Genomic DNA, 20,877 nt, shown 5'->3' with positions numbered 1-20,877 from the left:
TTTTAAAACAGTAGCTGGCAACAAGTATTACAAAATAATAGTTGTTAATTTTATGGCCAAAACATATTTTACATATTCTCCTTTCTCATTTTCTGCAAACTTTACATTTCTTACAAAATAAAACCACATTGTGCTAGCTACAAGATCTCTAAGATGTGTTGCTATCTCTGTTTTCTTGCTTGTTACTTGAGTGGTAGTGGGAGCAGGTACATGTTCCTTTGGTTACCTGATAGCTTCTGAACATGCCAGAATTTTAGCCAAGGCAACGAAGTTTGAGCTGTTTCGTAGACAGGGTACAAAACATATATACCACAAAAGCACATTGTGATGTTAGCTATTGCTGCATAACAAACCACCCTAAAACACAGTGGCTTAAAACAATAAGCATTTATTATTGATCAACAATATATGGGTCAACAGGGTGGTTCTGCTAACCTAGGCTTGGCAGATTTTGGTTGGCTTGTCTATGCATCTGTGGTGGGCTGGTAGGTGGGCTGGTAGGTAGGCTGGGGGTTGGCTGGTCTAAAATGGTTTCACTCACATGTTGGGCAGTTGGCTGGTTGTTGGCTGAACAATGAGAAAAACTAGGCAGCTTGTCTCTTATCATTCAGCAGGTTAGCCTGGACTTGTTCACATCTCAGCAAAGTCCCAAGGGAGAGAAGGGAAGTGAATCACTTCTGCCATATTTTCTTGGCCAAAGCAAGTCCCAAAGCCAGACTAGTCCAAGTTTTCTACATAGCAGAGAAGCTCCCTTGCCGCTATCTATTGGAAGTCAGCCCTCGACACAAGAGAAAAAAAGAGCCAGACCAAATTCAAGGGGAAGGAAAATAGATCCTACCTCTTGATAAGAGAAACTGCAAATTCACATTTCAAAGGTTAGGGACAAAGACATGGTGTGTGTGTGTGTGTGTGTGTGTGTGTGTGTGTGTGTGTGTATTTAAAGATTTAGAAACATTTTTCAATCCATCTGCCACATCATAGCTTCTTATAGACCACCAAATTAACAAAGGGTTTCAACGCTATGATTGATTAAGCTTTATGCACTATAGAATATAAAAGATAAGATGAACTATCATACATCAAAAGGAAATCTTACTAGGTTTTCTCTCCAATAGAGTGTTTTTGGTTTTAAGACTTTATGTACTGTCCAAACACATTTAAACAGCCTTCATCCTCTGACACTAATAGGTGTGTTTCTATACAGCTCACAAATCATCTCACTCAAAATTATTTTCTGGATGATAATGGACAACTAATAGAGGATGACGACCTGAAATTGTCTCAAAAGTCACCTTTATCATAGTGAAGATTGAGCAGTAAATAGAACCTGCAGGCTGGTGAAATTTACCTTGTGCCAAAGTAGATCTCCAAAATGACTTATTAAATCATTCCACTGAAGGTTGTAAATCTGAGTGAGAAGAACACAAATCAATAGAAAAACACAGTTGAGCACTTTACTACCTATGATTTTTCATGACCTTCTGGAAGGATGAAGATTGATGTTGCAAAGAAATTCGAAAACATGAAGACTTGTAAAGATGAACCGGCTATGGTTTGCATTATTCTTAATTCATGTTATTTTTGCTGTCACTAACCTCTGTTTATTAACCTTTTTTGCTTATATCATTTATTTATTTTTTTGTGAGGAAGATCAGCCCTGAGCTAACATCCATGCTAATCCTCCTCTTTTTGCTGAGGAAGACCGGCTCTGAGCTAACATCTATTGCCAATCCTCCTCCTTTTTTTTCCCCCCGAAAGCCCCAGTAGATAGTTCTATGTCATAGTTGCACATCCTTCTAGTTGCTGTATGTGGGACGCGGCCTCAGCACAGCCGGAGAAGCAGTGTGTCGGTGCGCGCCTGGGATCCGAACCCGGGCCGCCAGTAGCGGAGTGCGCGCACTTAACCACTAAGCCACGGGGCCGGCCCTGCTTATAGCATAATATCGGTATATACTTACTCCTTATGCCCTGCCATGCAGAAGAATTTGGAAGTCAAAGAAGTTTGAAGATCTGTCAACTGCATATTTGCTTATGAAGGAAATTTTATGAAGGCACAGCACTGGGTTTTCTGAACTTCAGGTGAAGTGTGAACTCAGTGGAGTGAGAAAATGAACCTTGGTCTGCCCTGGGCAATGATGCATGAAAGAGGCCACGCTGGAGTATTGGATCAAATAGCCTTTCAGTTCTCAAAAATGGGTTTTCATGGTGTATTTCTCTTGAGTTTTAGGCATAGCCAATCCCTAGATCTCCGTTTTAACTGAGATATAATTATTATACCATAAAATTCACCTTTTACAAGTATACAATTCAGTGGTTTTTAGTAAATTCACGGAGTGGTATAACAATCACTACTGTCTAATTCCAGAAATTTCCACCACCCCAGAAAGAGACCCAGACCTATTATCAGTCAGTTCCAATTCCCTCCTCTCCCCATCCTCTGACAACCACTAATCTACTTTCTGTCCCTATGGATTGGCCTATTCTGGACATTTCATATAAATGGAATCATATAATATGTGGCCTTTTGTGTCTGCCTTCTCCTGGAACCGTTTTGATGAGTGAAAGAACTTATAAACCTGATGTTACCAACTCTTGGGGTGTCCTTACTCTTTCCCTGCCTGCCTGGAGGCCAGTCTCAGTCTGGCAATCCATCCCACAAAAGCACAAATGTATCTCCTCAAATGCACAATTCCACCTCCTCATGTGTTAAGGGAATGGTTGACATTTTGGCAGAGGTCTCTTAGATGAAGGGAAGGCTTACACTGCAAGTCACTCATCAAAAATGCCCCCAATCCTTCTTTTTTTCTGAAGCGATCCCTTGTAGCTTTTCTTTTCCTTTCGTCCTCAGAAATCTCTGCCATCCCCTTGAGTCCACAACCCGACTGTTCAACACATGAACACTTGCTTATTCCCCCATTTATAGTAATTGTATTTCTTGCTGTGTGAGGACAGATGTAATACACATGCTTTCAACGCATGAGATACATTGGCAATGTATATAATCTTGATAAGATGATCTGGGCTGGCCTCCTAGTCAACGTGCAGAGGAAGAAAAGCTGGCTAAGCACTGGAGACTTAACATTCTGCTCATTTGTCCCTCTATTTACACCAGTCAGAGAGACAGCTGAAGCAAAGAAATAGCCATTTACAAATTCACTTTGAGTTTAGAAGATGTATTCTAGGAAAGAGAGAGGCAGAGAATAGCCTTCTCTTTTTACTGGAACTAGGTGAAAACAATGCAATTCAATTAGCTTAAATATGCACTATCTAAGGATTTGCCCCAAGTGAACATCTGGAAGAGTTAGGCTCAAGCATAAGACAAGCAGAAGCTAGAATAAAAAGTGTCTCTCCAACTGCATTGCTTAAAAAAAAAGATTTAACTGGTTTATTAAGGAATGTTATCTCATCGGGATGTAAACATGACTTCCCCAAGTTACTGCTTTTAATTTTAATCTGTTGAAATGCTGTTTCCCAACGGATATAAAGTCTCTTAACACCACCTTGCCAGATTTTATAACTAGTGAAAACCTAATAATCAAACCTACCTAAACTGACATCTACGCCAGTTAAACAGTAGAATTATCCTTTCTTTCTTGGATAATGGGAAGATTAATTTTGGAAATGCTGGCATTTAAGATTATGCCTTTCAAAATTAAGAACTGGTTAAAGTAACACATTTCCTTAATATAGAACTTGATTAGTAAAAATAATGATGGTCTACGGCTGGAGAAATTCTCTTAAGTGTATTCTCCCACCAAGGACCATGCCTTATTCATATCCTCATCTTTCCAATATCTAGCAGTTTTTGGCACCACAGTAGGTGGTTTTCAATACATGTTCAGATAAACTTACCATTAATAAACTAAATATTAAAGGACAGAAGCCCCTGAGTTATTAAAAAAATAATGGCAAAACAGGGTAATTGCACTTCCTCAAATGTTTAGAGTTGATAACAATCTAATGACAGATGTCAACTTTTATAAATTGATAAATTTTTGCTTTGTGTACACTGTACTATGGATTTATAATCTACTTCTGTTCAGAAGTCTTTTTTGTCCTCACGTTTCTTTCCAAAGTCCTAGTACAAGGATCTGATACACAAGTTATTGAAATATTATTTTCAACAACCTTTAAATGACTTAAAAGGAAAACAGTAACACCATAAATGTGTACTTAAATGCAAGGTTTGGCAGTTTAGAAAAGTAACAATTTAAAAATTGACAAGAGGAGGATAATGTATTTTTATAAGGATGGTCTAGACATTTAAATCATATTTTTAATTGACAAATTATTTGAAAAATTAGTAACATTTTCAACAGTTATTTAAATCAACCTAAGCTGCAAATAATCAGCTTAAGGGAAGTTGTTATAAGAAATGCCTTTGGGGGAAGAAAATAATATTTCATTATTAAAAAATGAATTGATTGTAAACTCAAGGTATATAATCATATGAATGCTCCAAGAGACAGTCTGTGTTCATTTCATTGGGGACATTTAACAAGTAAATTCTTATAAGGGAAATTTTTTTTCTTCTTTTTCCTTTGCCAGGCCATGAATAATTAGTGATTAAACTTTTTCAGCAATTCAGAGCAGACTGCAGGTGCACCAGAATTTAAAGAGGCATTGCATAAACCAAATGGAGATGAAATCTAGCATGAATCTAAATGCCACTCTAGATTAGAGACCAAAAAGTCTTACTTAGCAACTAAGTGCACTAAGATGATGTCTACTCCAATTTAGAGGTTCTGATTCTTACTGGTCAGTAGATGCATAAGTCTCTTTGATGGACCATTTATAGCTTTTAAAAAAACTCCCTGTGGCCCTTGTCATTCATGATCAGTGATCTTTGGAAGTTAAGGTCAACTGAGCTGAACTATAAGAAAAGGCAAGTGCTATATTCAAGGCTTGCATGGTACTGGTATCCCTTCAATCGAGTTAGAACTTTCTAAAACATCTTGGGGGAGAGGGGAGGGGGGAGGCACGTGAGAGACAAAGATGAGGATTAGAAGGGTGACTTCAGAGACTGTCAGCTGGTAATGATGGAGGAGGATAAATGTGTTGGCCCCAGACCAGCCCAGAGTACGGCAACAAGACAGTGAAGAGATGCACCAACTTCTAGTAACCACTTCTAGTCAAGCCACCAAGTGAGGCAAAATCCAAGAAGGAAAGAAAAACAAAAGGCCTTAACAGAAAAGGCACAAAGGTAAAACAAAATAAAACAAAAAGTTAGAGTCAAGAGGTTACCTTACTGTTCCTCTACAAGAAAGGAGGAAGACAAGACCAGAGTGAAAACTTTCTCTCCTGGTCCTTTCCAACAAGATGGGCAACGCTTTATTTAGATCACCAAAAACATGGTTTTACAGAAAGGGAACCATAACATTACACAACAAAGTACAGCTGTAAAATCTCAAACAAGACAGGAAACGCTTTATTTAGATCACCAAAAATAAGGTTTTAGAGAAAAGGAACTGTAACAAGCAAATGTATAGCTGCAAATTTTCTTTCGCCATCAATATCAATTCCCTCTAAAACATTTTGGGACTACTCTGCGGTTCCCAAGCAAAACTGAAATTTGTTGGACAGAGCTGCTCAGCCTCATCATAAGAATGAAAACAGTCTGGAAAACAATTTTGCTTAATGCTAACAAATAACTAAAAAATGTGGTTGTTGCTAACAAATAACTCCAACATCTACTGAAACAGACTAACCTACACACACTTTCATGAACGTTTCACTGTGAACACAGCTGCTCTTTTTCTGCCATCACAGATGATGTGTACAGTGGCAAGGGTCAGATGTTGGAGGCTGTTCAGGCACCTAAGAAGTAATCCTTAACAGAAATAACTACAGTATGTAAGCAACTCAAATAAATGGGCTTGTCTCGAGGGAGGGCACTGCGTTTACTCTGTTTGTCTGAAGGCCCACCATCTCCCTAGCTCTTCACTGGGAACCCAGGGCACAAAGCTAGACAGAGCAGCTCTTTTTCCAGAACCCTCAAAAACCTTAATAAATAGCCCTGGGGTTCTTGGTGCTGTAGTGTGCCTCACAGGCAGCGACATAGGCAGACTCTGGGAAGAAGTCATCATGGTATTCTGCTAAAAACCTGGAAAAAGAAAAAAATGGCCCCAATGATCATCACAGTAAGGAGTAAATACCCGGAAGCAAAATCTTAATTTCCAACCACTCTAATATTTCACTCGTTTAGTATTAGGAAGAAAAAAAATGAATAAAATCCTGATGTCTATATACTTATTACTTTCATTGCACATATCCGACTTCTACATTAATTACTATTTCATTGGAATCCTTTCACTATCAAGTGTACAAATAGAAATAGAACCCAAATTCCCCTAGGTGGCAGTCTTGATTATATAAACACTTCTGTGCAAAAATGGCCTCAATGACTATTTTTACATTTTCCCGTTTTAAAAACAAACTATAAAAAATAAATTATAAACTCAACAAATGTCACTTATTTGGGCTAAGTTAAACCAAAGTTGAACAGTATAACTAGTAAAGAGCATTTTGTGTCCTAAATTGCCATGCCAAAAGGTGTTACAGTTCCAGCAGTACCAAAACTCATAAAGAAGACTGACTTATGTCTGACAGTGGATGTTAAAATGTGGCCAGTCATTCAAGAGTCTGCAATACACAGATGCTGTCTTGATTCTGAAGTATCAAAGATTTCACCATGAAGAGCTAAAATATTCTCACATGGGCCATATCAACTAGTAACTTAATGAGCTTCATGTTTGTTTCCCCGGCCTCTTCCCACCTGTCCAAATTCCTAAAAATGTAAGGATAAACCTCTACAATACCTTCTTTAGTAAAAACCGAGTCAAAATTCATTCAACAGCTAACTCTTTTTCTTCTTTGATTGTACCCTGTTTATGGTGATTACTGAGTCCACTGATTCTCTAGCTGACACCTTTGGATACATTTTCAAAACCAATTACTATATTTACTTGTACATCTAAGTTACTTCCTAAAAGCCTAATTGCTATTTTCTATTGGGCATACCTCAAAATTAGCAGGCTTTCCTATGCTAACTTGCAGCTACCTCTTCATATTTTATTGGCATCATTTGATCTCAGCTTATAAAATTTTTATGCTAAATAGAGTTGTGGGTTTGTTTGATGGGGAGGCTGAAAGGGAAGAGGATATTTTTGAAACTTGTTTCTAATAAAATATTATAAAGTCTAGTTCCATTCACAAACACTTTATTCAAAATGCCTACATGAAAGTATCTTTTAAAAACTCCAAGATCGATTTCTCTGGCTGGAATGCTCTCCACTATGTGGTAAATCCTACTTGATTAGCTCTTGCAGGTTGGGGCCTGACTACAAGGAAAAGGTACCCCCCTTAAAGAGAAGGAAGAAACAAGGTCAGGCAGATAGGATGAGCTGGGTGAGGCAGGGTGATGACCAGCCTTGAATGCCAAGGAGAGGAACTGGTCAATAGCTATCCAGGTGGGAGAGAGCTGGTCCACAGGCATAAATGAAGCTGGGGCCCACAGCATGGTGAGGGGAGTGGGGAGGGGGCAGAGCCTTGGGGCATGATCTTATGATATAATAAAATGACTCTGTCATTTTAGATAAAAATGACAGAGATAATAAAATGGCTCTGTCAGGTAAAGAAAACAATACCTTTCTCTGAATTCACAAACTGTCAGCACAGACTATTGGTCATTTATCTTAACTCTAAAGTAAATACCAAAATCCAACCTGTAAATGCTAATATTTAAGTTAGTTTATATACACACAACAAAGAAAAGTCTAATATTTAAGATACTCCTGAATAAAAAATGTAAAATTAAATTATCAATCTCAATCACTTCTACTGTAGAAAATTAATTTTTTTATTCACATGGTTATCCAACTAGATTGTTCTAGGGACCCAAAAATTTTTACCTTTGTACAATGAATACCTTTGACTCAGAAACCAGATAAATTATGGAAAAAAAGAAATAGGCAAAAAAATCCCCTACATTACAATTACAGTTAGAACCATCAATACTTAGGTAATACTGCTACTATTTAAAATACCACAGGGCTAGCTTCCACATTTGTTAAAGAGAAGTTCAGAAAAGTCATACATAAGGTAGCAGAGGTAAGTTTTGACAAAGTAATAAAAATACCTCAGAAAGAGATCAAAGTGCTTCAGTAAAGCCTTCAGATTCTTCTCAGAAAAGGACATCTTTCCAAGGATTTCTGGAAGTTTCACTGCATTAAGAATAAAAGCAAAACCATTTATAATTGGCAGAATCTGGCAATGAGTAGGACATACTCAGGGATTGTCTGGGTTCCTGTTTATCCTTATTCAAACCGAAATTAACATCTACCTTATCGAACAAAACCAAAAACTCTTAATGAACATAGAGTAGTAGTATAAATATCACAAGCACAACTTTTATGAAATTTAAGATTTACTCAGTGCCTTTTTTTGAAGATGTCATCTTTCAATGATTTCTCTTACACCCCTAAATTACCAGAAGATGTACATAAGCTAACAAGAGTGTTAAAACCAAAGCAAAAAATAAAAAAAAGGAAAGAAGAAAACAGGGACCAGGATTTCTTACCAAACAATCGCAGCAAGTGTTGTGCCCCATAAATGTAAGAGGGTGGAGGCGGCTGGTCACCTGGGGGGTAACTGTCAGGTACCAGTTTCCAAGAGAGGACCTGGGAAAAGCATGAATTAAATGCTTTGTTATTTATCTTAGCACTCCATTATCAACAGATGTCAACATCTGGAATCCTGCCAGCAATACACATGCTTTGACATTCTCAGGCCAGCAGACAGATGTCATGAATCAAGTGTCACATTCCCCCACTCAAGCTTCCTGTCCCTCTGGCACTTCAGGAGTTGCTTCACAGCTGGACCAGAAAATGGGAGGAAGCAGTGACAACAAACCAATGTGGAAGTTCTAAAGCCACCCCTCTGACTTCTCACGAAGCTCTTTGGGGGCATGATCTCAGGATATAAGCGAGTATAATGTATTATGGTGAAGAGGATCAAACTACAAAATAACTAAGTTCAATACGACACTTGCAAAAAAGTAAATACACAGTATAACGTGTTTAATTATCATGTAAATACATAGAAAAAATACCAAAGAGTGTGTACTAAGATGTTAAGTGTTCATTTCTTAGTGGTGGAATCATGATTTACGGGGTATAGGGGGGTATAGGTATGTGTTTTCCATAAAGATTATATATTAGCATATATATTACATTCTTTTACTATATTTTCAAAACATTTTTTGCCTTTTAAATCAATCACAGGAGGACCTGTCTTCCTTGGCAACATGGAGACACTTCTAATCACCTAAAAATTATGACAATAAATTGTATGTAAAGGAAAAAAATGCTACTATATCAAAATAAACACAAGCTTATAAAAATGAGGGAGGAAGACAAAGTTAGATTAAGGAAATATTTGATTTCCTAATTCTCAACAGCTACTACCTATAAACTAGCTGTAACTGTTGTGGTCATTTCGTCCCTTTTCCTTTACTGGAAATCTTGCTGTATTAGAAAATGAAGCAGTAAAATGTAACCCAAAGATGTTTTGAGTAATATTACCATTGTTTCCAGATTCCCTTATTTCCTGCTACGTTAGATTCACTTTGGAAACTAATCTGACCCATTGAATCAAGTGAAAATAGACCTCAACCCTGGTAACTGATTTCTTTTCCTTCACTTTGAACTTCAGAACTTTGGGTAGATTTTGGGCTTTTGTTAAAGTAAGTTATATTTCAAAACTCTCTGGTGAGCTTCCCTAGAAATACTTCAGCAAATTACATACATATTCTATTGAGTTGCTGCTTTGCCTTTTGGGATCCGTCAAGTTTAATGTGGCAACAGTAGGGCCAAAGGAAACCCTCTACAAGACAAAGCAGAAGGGTGCCAAAACAACCCCCGAGGCTGATGTAGTCAATTTAACAAAATGAAATTGTAGAAGCTAACAAGTACCACTATGGTTCTGATGACTCCATGCCGAAGGCCCTAGCTTCAGCTCTTGCCTCGCCGACCCCACCCTCCTGTGCTGTAGAAGACTGAGGGTAGGGATATGGTTTCAGCATCTTTATGCCAGCCCCAGCACCTACCACCGTGGTACACACAGCTCAAGCTCGGGAACTGTTTGGACAGTGATACTTGAGGTGAACATGTGGGAGTTTGCAATCATTGGAGGCATGAAGCACACATGCAGAAGCAGGTCATTTAGCTAGTTAGCAAGCCAGTCTACCTCACTCACTCAACTCTGCATTTCAAAGCAGTGCATCATCTCCTATTTATCAACACACATTTCATGGGGGAAAACAATAGGTTTCTAGTGAAAGGATTCTCAACTGGGGTGTGCACGGAAATCACCTGTGCATCTTAAGGAGAAATGTGTGCATCCAGAGCCTCCCCTGATGCCATGGGTCAGTGAACGGCATTGGGAGAGTCTCGGGTGATTCGAATGCACAGCCCTGGTTAAAATACACTGTGATGGAGACTCTTCTGAAGGTGGGAATTCACTAAGGTCTCATGAGTCTTGGTGACTGGCTGCTGCACTCTCCATCCATTTACCAGAAATCCTACTTTCTCACCAGAGCTTGCAGTGGTACCTATAACCACTAGATGGTGGGCTCACACCACTGCCCAGAGCGGGAATGGCCCTGCCTGAATATTCAGATGCCTTTTAAAAGAAACATGATTCCCCTTAAATAATAACACACACAGGGCTTTCTTCTCTGGAAAAAAACAAAACAAAACTGGACACTAGGGACTGCTTGTACCAGGAATTTCCTAACCGTCCCTCAACACATCACTATAAAACAAACTGGGTTTTCTAGCTTCTCTATCAAGGGTCAGCCAACTATAGCCCTTGGGACAAATCTACCCTGACTCCCTTGTGCTCAACATGATTGTTATATTTTTAAATGCTTAAAAAAATCAAATGAATAATATTTCATGACACGTGAAAATCATATGAAATTCAGTTACCAGTGTGGATGAATGAATTTTGGGGGCACAGAGCCACAATCATACATTTATGAACTGCCCACACCACTTTCATGCTGTAACAGCAGGACTGGGTAGTCTTGAAAGAGATTGTATGGTGTGCAACCCTGAAAATATTTACAATCTGACCCTTTACAGAAAAAGTATGCCGACCTTCATCATTAAATCTTCTCTCTGCCTGGTAAAGCCATCTCCCTCCCAACACAGAACCAAGGAAATCCCCCCTCCTAGGTGCAATTCACAGACTATCCCAGTGGAATAACACATCCCATCTCCTGAACCCCTGAAACACTACCTATACATCAGTTAACTGGCCTTAAAAATCGAGTTTTAAAATGACAAGTTTCCTCATCTGTAAAATGGAAACTTGGTGGTAAGGTTGTTCTCGAGAATTTGAGGTAATTTAGGTCAAATGCCTGGCACGATGCTGGCATACAGCATGCCCTCAAAGGGATGGCTGTTAATATTACTGTTAAGGATGGATTTTATATTTTTAAATGCTTGGAAAAACACCAAAGGAACAATATCTCATAACATATGAAAATCACCTGATATTCAAATTTCAGTGTCCATAAACAAAGTTTTATTGGAACACAGCATGCCCATTCATTTACACAGTGTCTAGGCTGCTTTTGGAGTTGGGTAGTCTTAAAAGAGACTGTGTTGCCCACAAAGCCTAAAATATTTACTCTCTGGCCTTTTGCAGAAAAAGTGTGCCGACACCTGTTCTATAAAATGAAAGTACTCATATTTCAATACCTGCACTTATTTAAGATAAAACATGACTATAAGTGTAGGGCTGGAATCCTAATGACTTTCTCATTGTAAAAAACAAAAACACAATGTTAAACATCATCACATGAACAATTTTGTTAATAGTCACAGCAAGAGCAACATAATGCTTCTAAGGAAACCTGATTTCCTCCCACAAGACTTAAGCAACCACAGAAGGAAGGACTCGCTGGGGATGACCAGCAAACACTAATGCTTTACCTCGTTTATTTCATTAGTTCTTCTGCCTTCAAAGCCGGCAAACACCCCACTCCCTTCCTTACTAGGGGTTAGAGGAACAGGCGAGGATGATCTGCTATGCACAGGTGTCTCTTCAAAAGGAAAAGATACTAATTATTTGCTTGCAAATCACACAGCTACTGAATTAAAGCTGCTGGAAGACCGTTACAAACAGCAGAGAAGTTATTAATCTTCAACCATTAGAGATTCCTAGTATACAAGACAGTGCCTGGGATATTATTTAGCAAAAAAAAAGGCCACTTATTTTATGATTCCATTGATATGAATTCATGCCCAGAAGAGGCAAATCCATAGGGATAGGAAGTAATTAGTAGTTGCCTAGTATGGTAGACTAGGCCTGGGGGGCAGGTAATGGGGAGTGACTGCTAAGGGACTCTTAAGACAGAGCTAAACCAGCAGGCGCCAAGCATCCAACTGCAGAGCTGAAGGTGTGGTGGGGCTCCCCTCTCCTGCCGGCTGCTCCTGCTTGCAGGTTGGGGAAAATGCCTCACGAGCCTCAGGGGAGGCCAAACTCCTGAGTTGAAATCCCACAGCTGAGTGGATGAATCGGAGTGTGACTGTGCACTCATCCCCATTCTTCCCCCAGCCCTCCTGCCGGCTGGACTCCTTTTAGGAGCACAGTGCCCGGCCCAGACCAAGCACTAACTAAATGGCCTTCTCACACCCGGGAATGGACCTACTCTTTTCCAGGTGCAGGAACAGCTTGGGCATGCTGGCGGACGTGTCCTGCTGCCGGCGCTTGGGCTGAGGCGAGGCGCTGCTCTCAGACAGCCTGTCGCAGTTGGCAGAGTGGCGCGTGGACCGCCTCAGAGACTGCAAGCCTTCGGGCTCGGCTTTGCGCCTTTTGGGGGTAGCCGGTTCACCTGTGGTTGGCTGACTCTCTGTGGACTGCGGCGTGGATGGATTCAATAAAGGTGGGCTTGGAGAGAGCTCCTCTTGGTTCCTATGAAAGAAGAGGGGAGAGCATCATACATGCCTGGCCCACAGATAATCTCTGCAAAACCTGGAAGGGTTCTTAAATGTTCTCCTTCAGACAGAACAGAAAACACACTCTCAACTCCACTCCAGGAGGGTTATAAACTTTCACTTCCAAATGTGCCAAAACAAATGTTTTCTTAAAGAGTAACTAGACATACGAAGTCATTTTAATCCTCTCAATAACTCTGTGAGGCATGCTGGCATTAAAGATCGTGATGCCCCTTTTTTATTTGTCTTAGAGCAGCGCTTCTCAATTGGGAGTGATTTTGTCCTGCCAGGGGACACTGGCATTGTCTGGAGACAGTTTCGGTTGTCACAACTAGGAAAGTGCTACCAGCATCTAGTGGGTAGAGGCCAGGGCTGCTGCCCAACTTCCTACAGTGCACAGGACAGCACCACCACAAAGAATGATATCATTCAAAATGTCAACAGGACCAAGGTTGAGAAACCCTGGTCAAGAGAATAAGAATACCACGTTATCTCATCACAATGTAACTATTCTCAGGACTAGAAAAGCCACAAGCATCGGCTGAGCTTTGTGGAACACAGTCCACCTCAGACACTGGGAACCTTGAAGTTTGCAGTAAGGTACGGGAACACTGACACAGGTCCCCAGTGAGTCGCACAGGCCTCTCACCTGGGGTGAAACCAATGGGAAAAAAAGGCAGGCTGGGAAGAGACGATCAGGAGGCAGACAGAACCAGGAGATAGGAGCTATGAAGGGAAGGGAGAAGGGGATGGAGGGGAAAGGTGACTGATGCACAGCATGGCGTGTGGCAAGTGGGAAGTTGTTAGTGTCCTCCCTCAAGGAGCAGAGTGAGAAGGGGTGTTGGTAGACATAGGCAGATGGTAAGCAGGCAAGAGGAGATGGATGAGTGGAATTCATGAGAATAGACCACTCTCTCAGGAAGAGAGGCATGAGATAGGGAAGTAGCTTATACAAATGAAGGTATAGACTTCAGGTGAGATTCTTTTCCCCCAAAGAAGAAAGACTTGGGCATGCTCGGTCACTGCAGGAAGAAAGTGGTGACACAGTAGAACGAGAAGTGAACCAACCTTTACTTGAAGGCCAAAGGTGGCCAGCCCTTCATGAACTTTCTCATTTAATAATAACTACCCAAGAAGGCAGATGTTCTTTCCATTGTACAGAGGCAGAAGCAAGAGGCTCATAAGACACCTCCCCAAGTCACACAACCAATAAGTGAGGGAGCTAAATTCAAACCCACATCTTCTACCCTTCACAGCCTGTGCTCTCTTCACCCCACTAACTTTGCAAAGACGAGGAAAGCTGCTCAAATCCAACCAAGTTCTCACACTGGAATCCTCACTTGGTAAAATCTTTCAGAGCCATTTGAAAGTGAACGACAACTTAGCTAACCCAGGAAAAAAAAAACACCAGTATAGGCACTTTTCAATCTTCTCCCTCCTCCAAACATGTTGGCCCCATAGTATCAAATCGAAATCTTCAAAAACATTCAACTATTTGACTGTTGCCATCTGATGGTCAAACTGCAGGCTGTCTAACTTACCTATTAGTATTTGTGGCACTTTCCTTTATCGGAAGAAAAAATTTGGACGAAGTCACTTTTTTATACTGAACTTGTTCATACGGATAGAGCAAAACCAATGGGAGAGTGTAATCAAAGGTTATTCTTAATCCATCCACCATCTCCTTACAAAGATCAACGCTGGGAGGATTAAAAAGAAGAGATTAGAGATGCAATAGAGAGTTTCCAAAACATCATAATGAAGCTGCACATTTTTAATTAGGCAGAGTTTTAAACTTAACTACTATATATTACACCTACACACATAAATAATGAAATGAATTTGTAGATGCTAACAATAAAGAATTAAATGGGAACATAGATCTATAACATAAAGTGCAGAGAGTACACTAGTAATGTTAACTAACCACACTGAACACAAATGCATATGTTCAGTGCCACACAAGGAGCTCCAGCAGCCTGTGCTGCAGAAGGTGGACAGATTCCAGTCACTGGGAGCTGAAGGGGGTGGAGCTGATGAACTACTCCTAACACTTGTTTCAACATGAACAATCGACATGACTCTACTGAAGCTGGGTCACGTGCACAAGGCAGACTATGAGGATGATTAGCATGATTGGAATAAGGACCTGTTTATAAACAAGCTTTGATAAAATTCTTATTGCCCATTCTGGTGCTTCTCAAGGAAAACGACTTATCTCCCTAAATTATATCACTGAAAAAAACTGGTCTTGGTGTTGAAGCAGAGCATACACTCAATGCATCCAGACCAGATACCTGAAGTTATTGAACATTTCGAAAAAGGGACAATATTTTGATACTAAATTGGTTATTAAGTGAATTATTATTAACTGATATATTAAACAAATTCCAAATTATAGAAACGGAGACACAGTTTACCTGTTCTAAATGAAAGTCACTTCTCTAATACACGAAGAGAAGAACCACGAGACACCAACCCTCCCTCCCCTACTCACTTCTTTTCTGCTGGGATATAATGCACATTTATGTTGGCGTGTGGCATAGCATGATGGTGACGAGGTCTCTCATTGGCTGAAAAGGCTGCATTGATAGCAAAATGCTTCACGTAGGATTCCAAAATAGTTATGATGTTGGTCTGGCACGGAAGTTTCACTAACTGTTATAAAAAATAGAGACATCTGATGTAGGCATCCCATTGTATAAACCATATATTCCAAGAAACAGTGATCTTGTCTATATCACTTTTCTTTTCTTATTTTTGTGAGGAAGATCGGCCCTGAGCTAACATCCATGCCAATCCTCCTCTTTTTGCTGAGGAAGACTGGCCCTGGGCTAACATCCGTGCCCATCTTCCTCTGCTTTATATGGGACGCCGCCACCGCATGGCCTGACAAGCGGTGCATCGGTGCGTGCCCAGGATCCAAACCCGGGCCGCCAGCAGCAGAGCGTGCGCACTTAACCGTTACGCCACGGGGCCGGCCCCTATATCACTTTTTTTTTTAACTCAGACATAAAGCCAATTCTGTTTGAAGAGAATCTTTCAAATAAATATGCTTTGAAGCTCTTTGTTTTTTTTCTTCTACTGACCACATCCCCATGTATAGTATTAATTTTTAAAATAAACGTTAAGTAGTGACCCTTACCTTAGTGACCCATTAGAGCCAACTAGAAAGCCTCTAAGACTATGTCCACAGCAGGCCTCCACCACAGGTTACATCTTAACCTCTTAGCTGAAGCCCAGGCATCAGGAGTTTGCAAAGCTCCCTAGAGGATTCTAATGGGCAGCCAGGGCTGAGCAACACTGTGCACGCCTTAATTTAATTATCAGCAGAGCACTATTGTCAGAGAACTTTAAAACCCAACTCAACAGAAAACTGAAAACATGAATTTCATTCCTCCAAGATTCTCAATTGTTTGAGTCTGTGATTGCGAAATAAGGGTAAATGAAAGCTCCATTACAAATCCACGTTTTATGTGTTCTCCCTGTATACCCGTTTCCTCCTGTTGATGTAGTAACAATCATCCTCAAGCTTCTTCTTCAGAACTTCAGGGATTTCTATAGTTATTGTTCTTTCTTCCATTTCCCTTTTTGTGTGCAGCTCCGGTTCTTCCTTCTGCAATATCACAATTCCAATTTTAACTACTTAAAATAGTAGGAGAGTCTATATCCAAAGAAAGACTCACATATGAGAGCCTCCTACGAAACAAACCCAGTAAATCCTCAGTGTTTATATCAGTAATGATGCCGCATATTCTAATGACAAGTACATTAAAGGTCAAAAGTTAACTTGTTTTAGGGCACTAACCACAATGCAAATGCTTACTTTGTTTCTTCCCCACTTAAGTTTACCAGAGGGATTTACACCAACTCTAAAGGCAGACAGAAGATGCCAAATTCTGATACACAACATTTAAAAATTAATCACGATTATAAAAATAAAGTTCACAATTTCATTGGAAGGAGAACTATGATTTGTGAAAACACTTTATAGGCATAAAGAGCCACCAAGAGGTTCATATGGTGACTATAAATAAGGGTTATATTCGCCTAAATATCAAGTACAACTTTATAATATTTGGTTAAAAAAATGTATTTTTACAAAATGATTCACAACTGGAGAATTTTACCACTAAAATATATACCAAAGACAAAGAATTTTTACAATAAAAACTTTGTACCACTTCAGTCTTTTCTTCAATATCACTTTCTTCACTTATTTCTTCATCCTTTTCTTCACTACTGTCACCAGAGGAACTGCTTATTGCTAGGTAAAACAACAAAATATCAGGCAAACCTGCATTATATACTCCCCTAACCCTTATACTTCTTTAAGGTAGAGTGTGTGTCCTACTGCTGGCAAGAAGAAACTACAGTCCTGCACATTTTAAATGCTAAAAATACTATATCTTTAAGAACAAAAATTTATTTTGAGAAATATAACACCAATTTCAATGGCTGCAAAAACCACACAGCTAATGATCTAAAAGTGTTTAGTCACCTAGGATCCTATGGTTCCCCGTTGCATTCATAAGTGGGGCCAAGGCCCAGGAGGAACCACGAAGAAAACATGAGGGGTTATACTAACTACCCTAAGGGGTTAGGATAAAAACACTGGCCAAGAAGGCAGTGGTCATGACATGACTGATGAGGTCTAATTATGGACTTATTGACCGCTACTTTGTCAAAAACAAAAGGGGTAAATGTTATATGTAATGAGCTTAAAATGTTTCTCTGTCTATAATTTCAGTGAATCCTCCCCCTCAATCCTGTGATATAAAAGAACTAGGTAAAAGTTCTTTTAGCCAGAGAAAATGAAGTTAAGGCTCTCACAGTTTTCATCATTTTCATCTTTTTCTTCAACAGGGAGGCTTTTTAAGACGGAGTCAACACCGGGCAATCTGCAGCGCTTCTTCTTTCTTCCTGTGCTTCTCCTGGAGAAGATAAACACAGCTGAAATAAATTTTCACCTTGACTGATATGGGTCTTCAGGTAAAAACAAGACATAATAATATGATTCTTAAGTACCTGAAAATTAAACTTTAGAACATAAATGGTAATCTCCATTTCAGAATATTATACAATAACCTCTCTGAAAACACAGCAGTTATTTAGAATACAATAGAAACGCTCTTCACTAACACACTTTAAATATGTAACATTACTTCATAAACCATGTTTGTCATATTTCTACTTTTAAATCATAAAAATCTAAATGCCAAGAGATAACACATCAAATAACATTTATGTCATGATTTCTGTATTCTTACAGGCGAGCTACAGCTTTTCTTGCCAATTTACGCTGTAATCTCCGATTTTCATCCGTGTCACGAAGGACATGATCTTCAGCTGCCCATCTATCCCAGCTAATCAAACAAAAAAGAAAAAGGATGTAAAATTCAGTATTTTAGTTTGATATGAAACAAATGCTAAAAGCACCTCACAGGAACAGAAGTGTCCCATAATTACTTACATTTTAGAAAATTATTTAAATATTTTGAAATCACACAAAAAAGATGCAAATAAACTGAAAAAGGAACTCATTCAGACACAGAAGCAACTGTAGTTTCCAGAATTACCCATAGAGAATCCAAATATAATCGACTTAAAAGTAATCACTCTTCAGAATAGGCAAAGTTGGATAAAAAAGCAAAAACAGGAAATGAAGCTTTTCTACAAGTGTTTGTAAAACTTAACAAAGAAGTATGCAACATTCCTATGCTACAGAGATTATCAATTTTCAGTCCGGTTTAACAAATACACTCACCTTCTGTTCCAACCATTAAAATGGATCAGATATTCTGGGATCTTTCTGCCTTTTTCGTCTTTCCCAACAATAACATCGACAATCTGAAACCAGGAAATATTGTCCACAAATAACAGAACATACAGAATGTCAGAAGCTAGATCAGGAAAACTAGATCATACGCCTTTTTCTAAAAGAAAAGAAAGTATTCTCTCCTTTTTTAGACCGAGAGCTGGCTTGAAACATTTTTCCTTTCAATTCCATTTTTTTTTCCCTGAGTGGATGCCTCAAAATAGGAAACATCCCTCCAACCAGCCCGTGATTGGTCTCTGAGCGTGAGAAGAGACTGCAGCTTCTGAAGCCATTGGCCGGCCGATCTGTCACTAATGAAAGAGTCCAGGCCAGACAAGAGAGCCACAGCCCTGAGACCTCTGGGAGTTGTAGTCTCCCCGGCTCCGCTGCGTCCAGGGCCAGGAAGGCTGGCAGGAGATTTTGCCATCCCTCCCAGCGGTGTCCCCTGAGGGAACATCTGGGGCAAATGATGGGGCGTGGCACCCCTGGGGAGACGCAAGGCAGGGAGGGAGGCGAGATAACAAACAGAAAACAGACAGGAGCTGCAAGGGCGGAGCCGGAAAGTAGAACACTGAGAGCCCGGAGGCGTGGGAAGTCTCCCAAAGGGCAGCGCCGCCCCGACGCACCTGGAGCCCTGGGGACCGGGGCCAGTCCCCACCCCCGGACTGCGGTGCCCACACCCTCTCGCCAGCCGGACCTGAGAAGCTGCAGCTGTGACTCAGTTCCCTCTCTCCCCCAGCCCCCGAGACTTCAGGGGACGGGCTAGGGGCGCGACTTGGGGATTGAAAACCTAAATGCTGCAAGGCCCTGAGGGACAAAGGCATCGGGTCAACCTTGCCCTAGGGGTGGGAGTCGCGGCCTACGGCAGGGGTCAGGCCCAGACACGACTAGGGCCCCAGGGCAACGATGTCGCGAGTCGACGGCCAGCGCTGTGGCGCTATGGATTAGGACCTGGGTCGGTCGGTCAGGGCGTCGCACGGGCGCCTACACGGCGCTGGCCCGCGCAGGATGAGGAGAGATTTAACTCCAAGGCAGAGGCGTCGGCGAGCAGCCTCCTCGACGCGCGGCGCTCACTGGCGTCTCGCGCGCAAACCGACGCCGTGGCCCCAGCATCGCGACACCGCGCGCAAAACCCCGCGCGCCGGGCGGAAGCGGAAGCGCCCTAGCCCCGACTGGCCCGCGAGCGCCCCCTGCCGCCCGCGCCGCACCGCGCAGGCTGAGGAGCCGCCGGCAGGGAGCGCCCGGGCCCCGCCGGTTCCCCAGCTCCGCGCACCCGCATCCGCCTCCGCCACCCGTCCGGGGGCCCCCGGCCCGCGCCTCCTCCCTGTCCCTCCGCGGTGGCACCTTGGCATCGTACAGCACTCGCGCCTTGGTGGGGTCAGGCTCGAAGCACAGCACTTTCTCCCCTGAGTGGAATTTAAATTTCATGCCCTCGCTCGCGCTCATTTGCTCATCGTGGCGGAGGGCGAGGCTCCGGGGCGGGCGGAGCGCGCGCGATGGGGGAGGGGGGTGGGGGTGGGGAGGTGGCGCGCGGCGACAAGGGTGGCGGGGAGGGAGCGGGGAATGGCGGAGGCTCCGGCCGCCCCGCCCTCGGTCCCGCCTCCGCCCGCCCCGCGCCGCTGACGGACCTGGGAGCCACCGGGTGCGCGCGCGCCCGCTCGAGCGCGCCTCCGCGAGTCCCCGCCGGGCTCGGGGAAGGCTGCGAGCCGGGAGCGCCACCCGTGGCCAAGGGCTTCTCGCAGAGCGGCCGCCCCCGCCCCGTGGGAAAGGCAGCTGACGTGGGCTGTGCCGTCTGTGTCATCGCGCCGTGCGTGCGCTGTGCGCCCCGGCAGTGGGAGGCGCTTAGGGGCGAGCCTGTCTGGGCTGTGCGCCGGTGCGGGGGAGGTCGGCGGTGGCTGCGCTACGCGAGCTCCCTGCCCGCGCTGCGGCGGCCGCTAGAGCAGAGCTGCAGACCGCCAAGTGTGGCTCGGCGAGGAGGACGCCGGGCTGCGCTCGGGTCTAGATGGGCAGTGGCCTTGGGCGGGGGGAGAATAGTGGCGGGGGAGTGAATAAAGC

At 42.1% G+C, this 20,877-nt stretch overlaps 1 protein-coding gene across 1 annotated transcript; it reads right to left on the bottom strand.

Moving 5' to 3' along the window:
- Positions 1 to 5,407: 5,407 nt before the first annotated feature.
- On the bottom strand, positions 5,408 to 20,315 carry MSL3 (MSL complex subunit 3). Its single transcript, XM_058535433.1, has 13 exons — positions 20,167 to 20,315; positions 18,772 to 18,854; positions 18,275 to 18,370; positions 17,838 to 17,938; positions 17,186 to 17,271; positions 16,498 to 16,620; positions 15,502 to 15,662; positions 14,546 to 14,704; positions 12,719 to 12,981; positions 12,000 to 12,109; positions 8,579 to 8,678; positions 8,138 to 8,222; positions 5,408 to 6,103 (listed from the first exon to the last, which is right to left on the bottom strand). Exons 1-13 carry the CDS (start codon positions 20,266 to 20,268, stop codon positions 6,004 to 6,006), a joined length of 1,569 nt encoding a protein of 522 aa, XP_058391416.1. The 5' UTR covers positions 20,269 to 20,315; the 3' UTR covers positions 5,408 to 6,003.
- Positions 20,316 to 20,877: the final 562 nt, after the last annotated feature.

Source organism: Diceros bicornis, chromosome X (genome assembly GCF_020826845.1).
Source record: "Diceros bicornis minor isolate mBicDic1 chromosome X, mDicBic1.mat.cur, whole genome shotgun sequence".
Taxonomy (NCBI): Eukaryota; Metazoa; Chordata; class Mammalia; order Perissodactyla; family Rhinocerotidae; genus Diceros; species Diceros bicornis.
The sequence above is the reverse complement of the archived record's forward strand: the minus strand, read 5'-3'. Positions and strand labels throughout refer to the sequence as shown.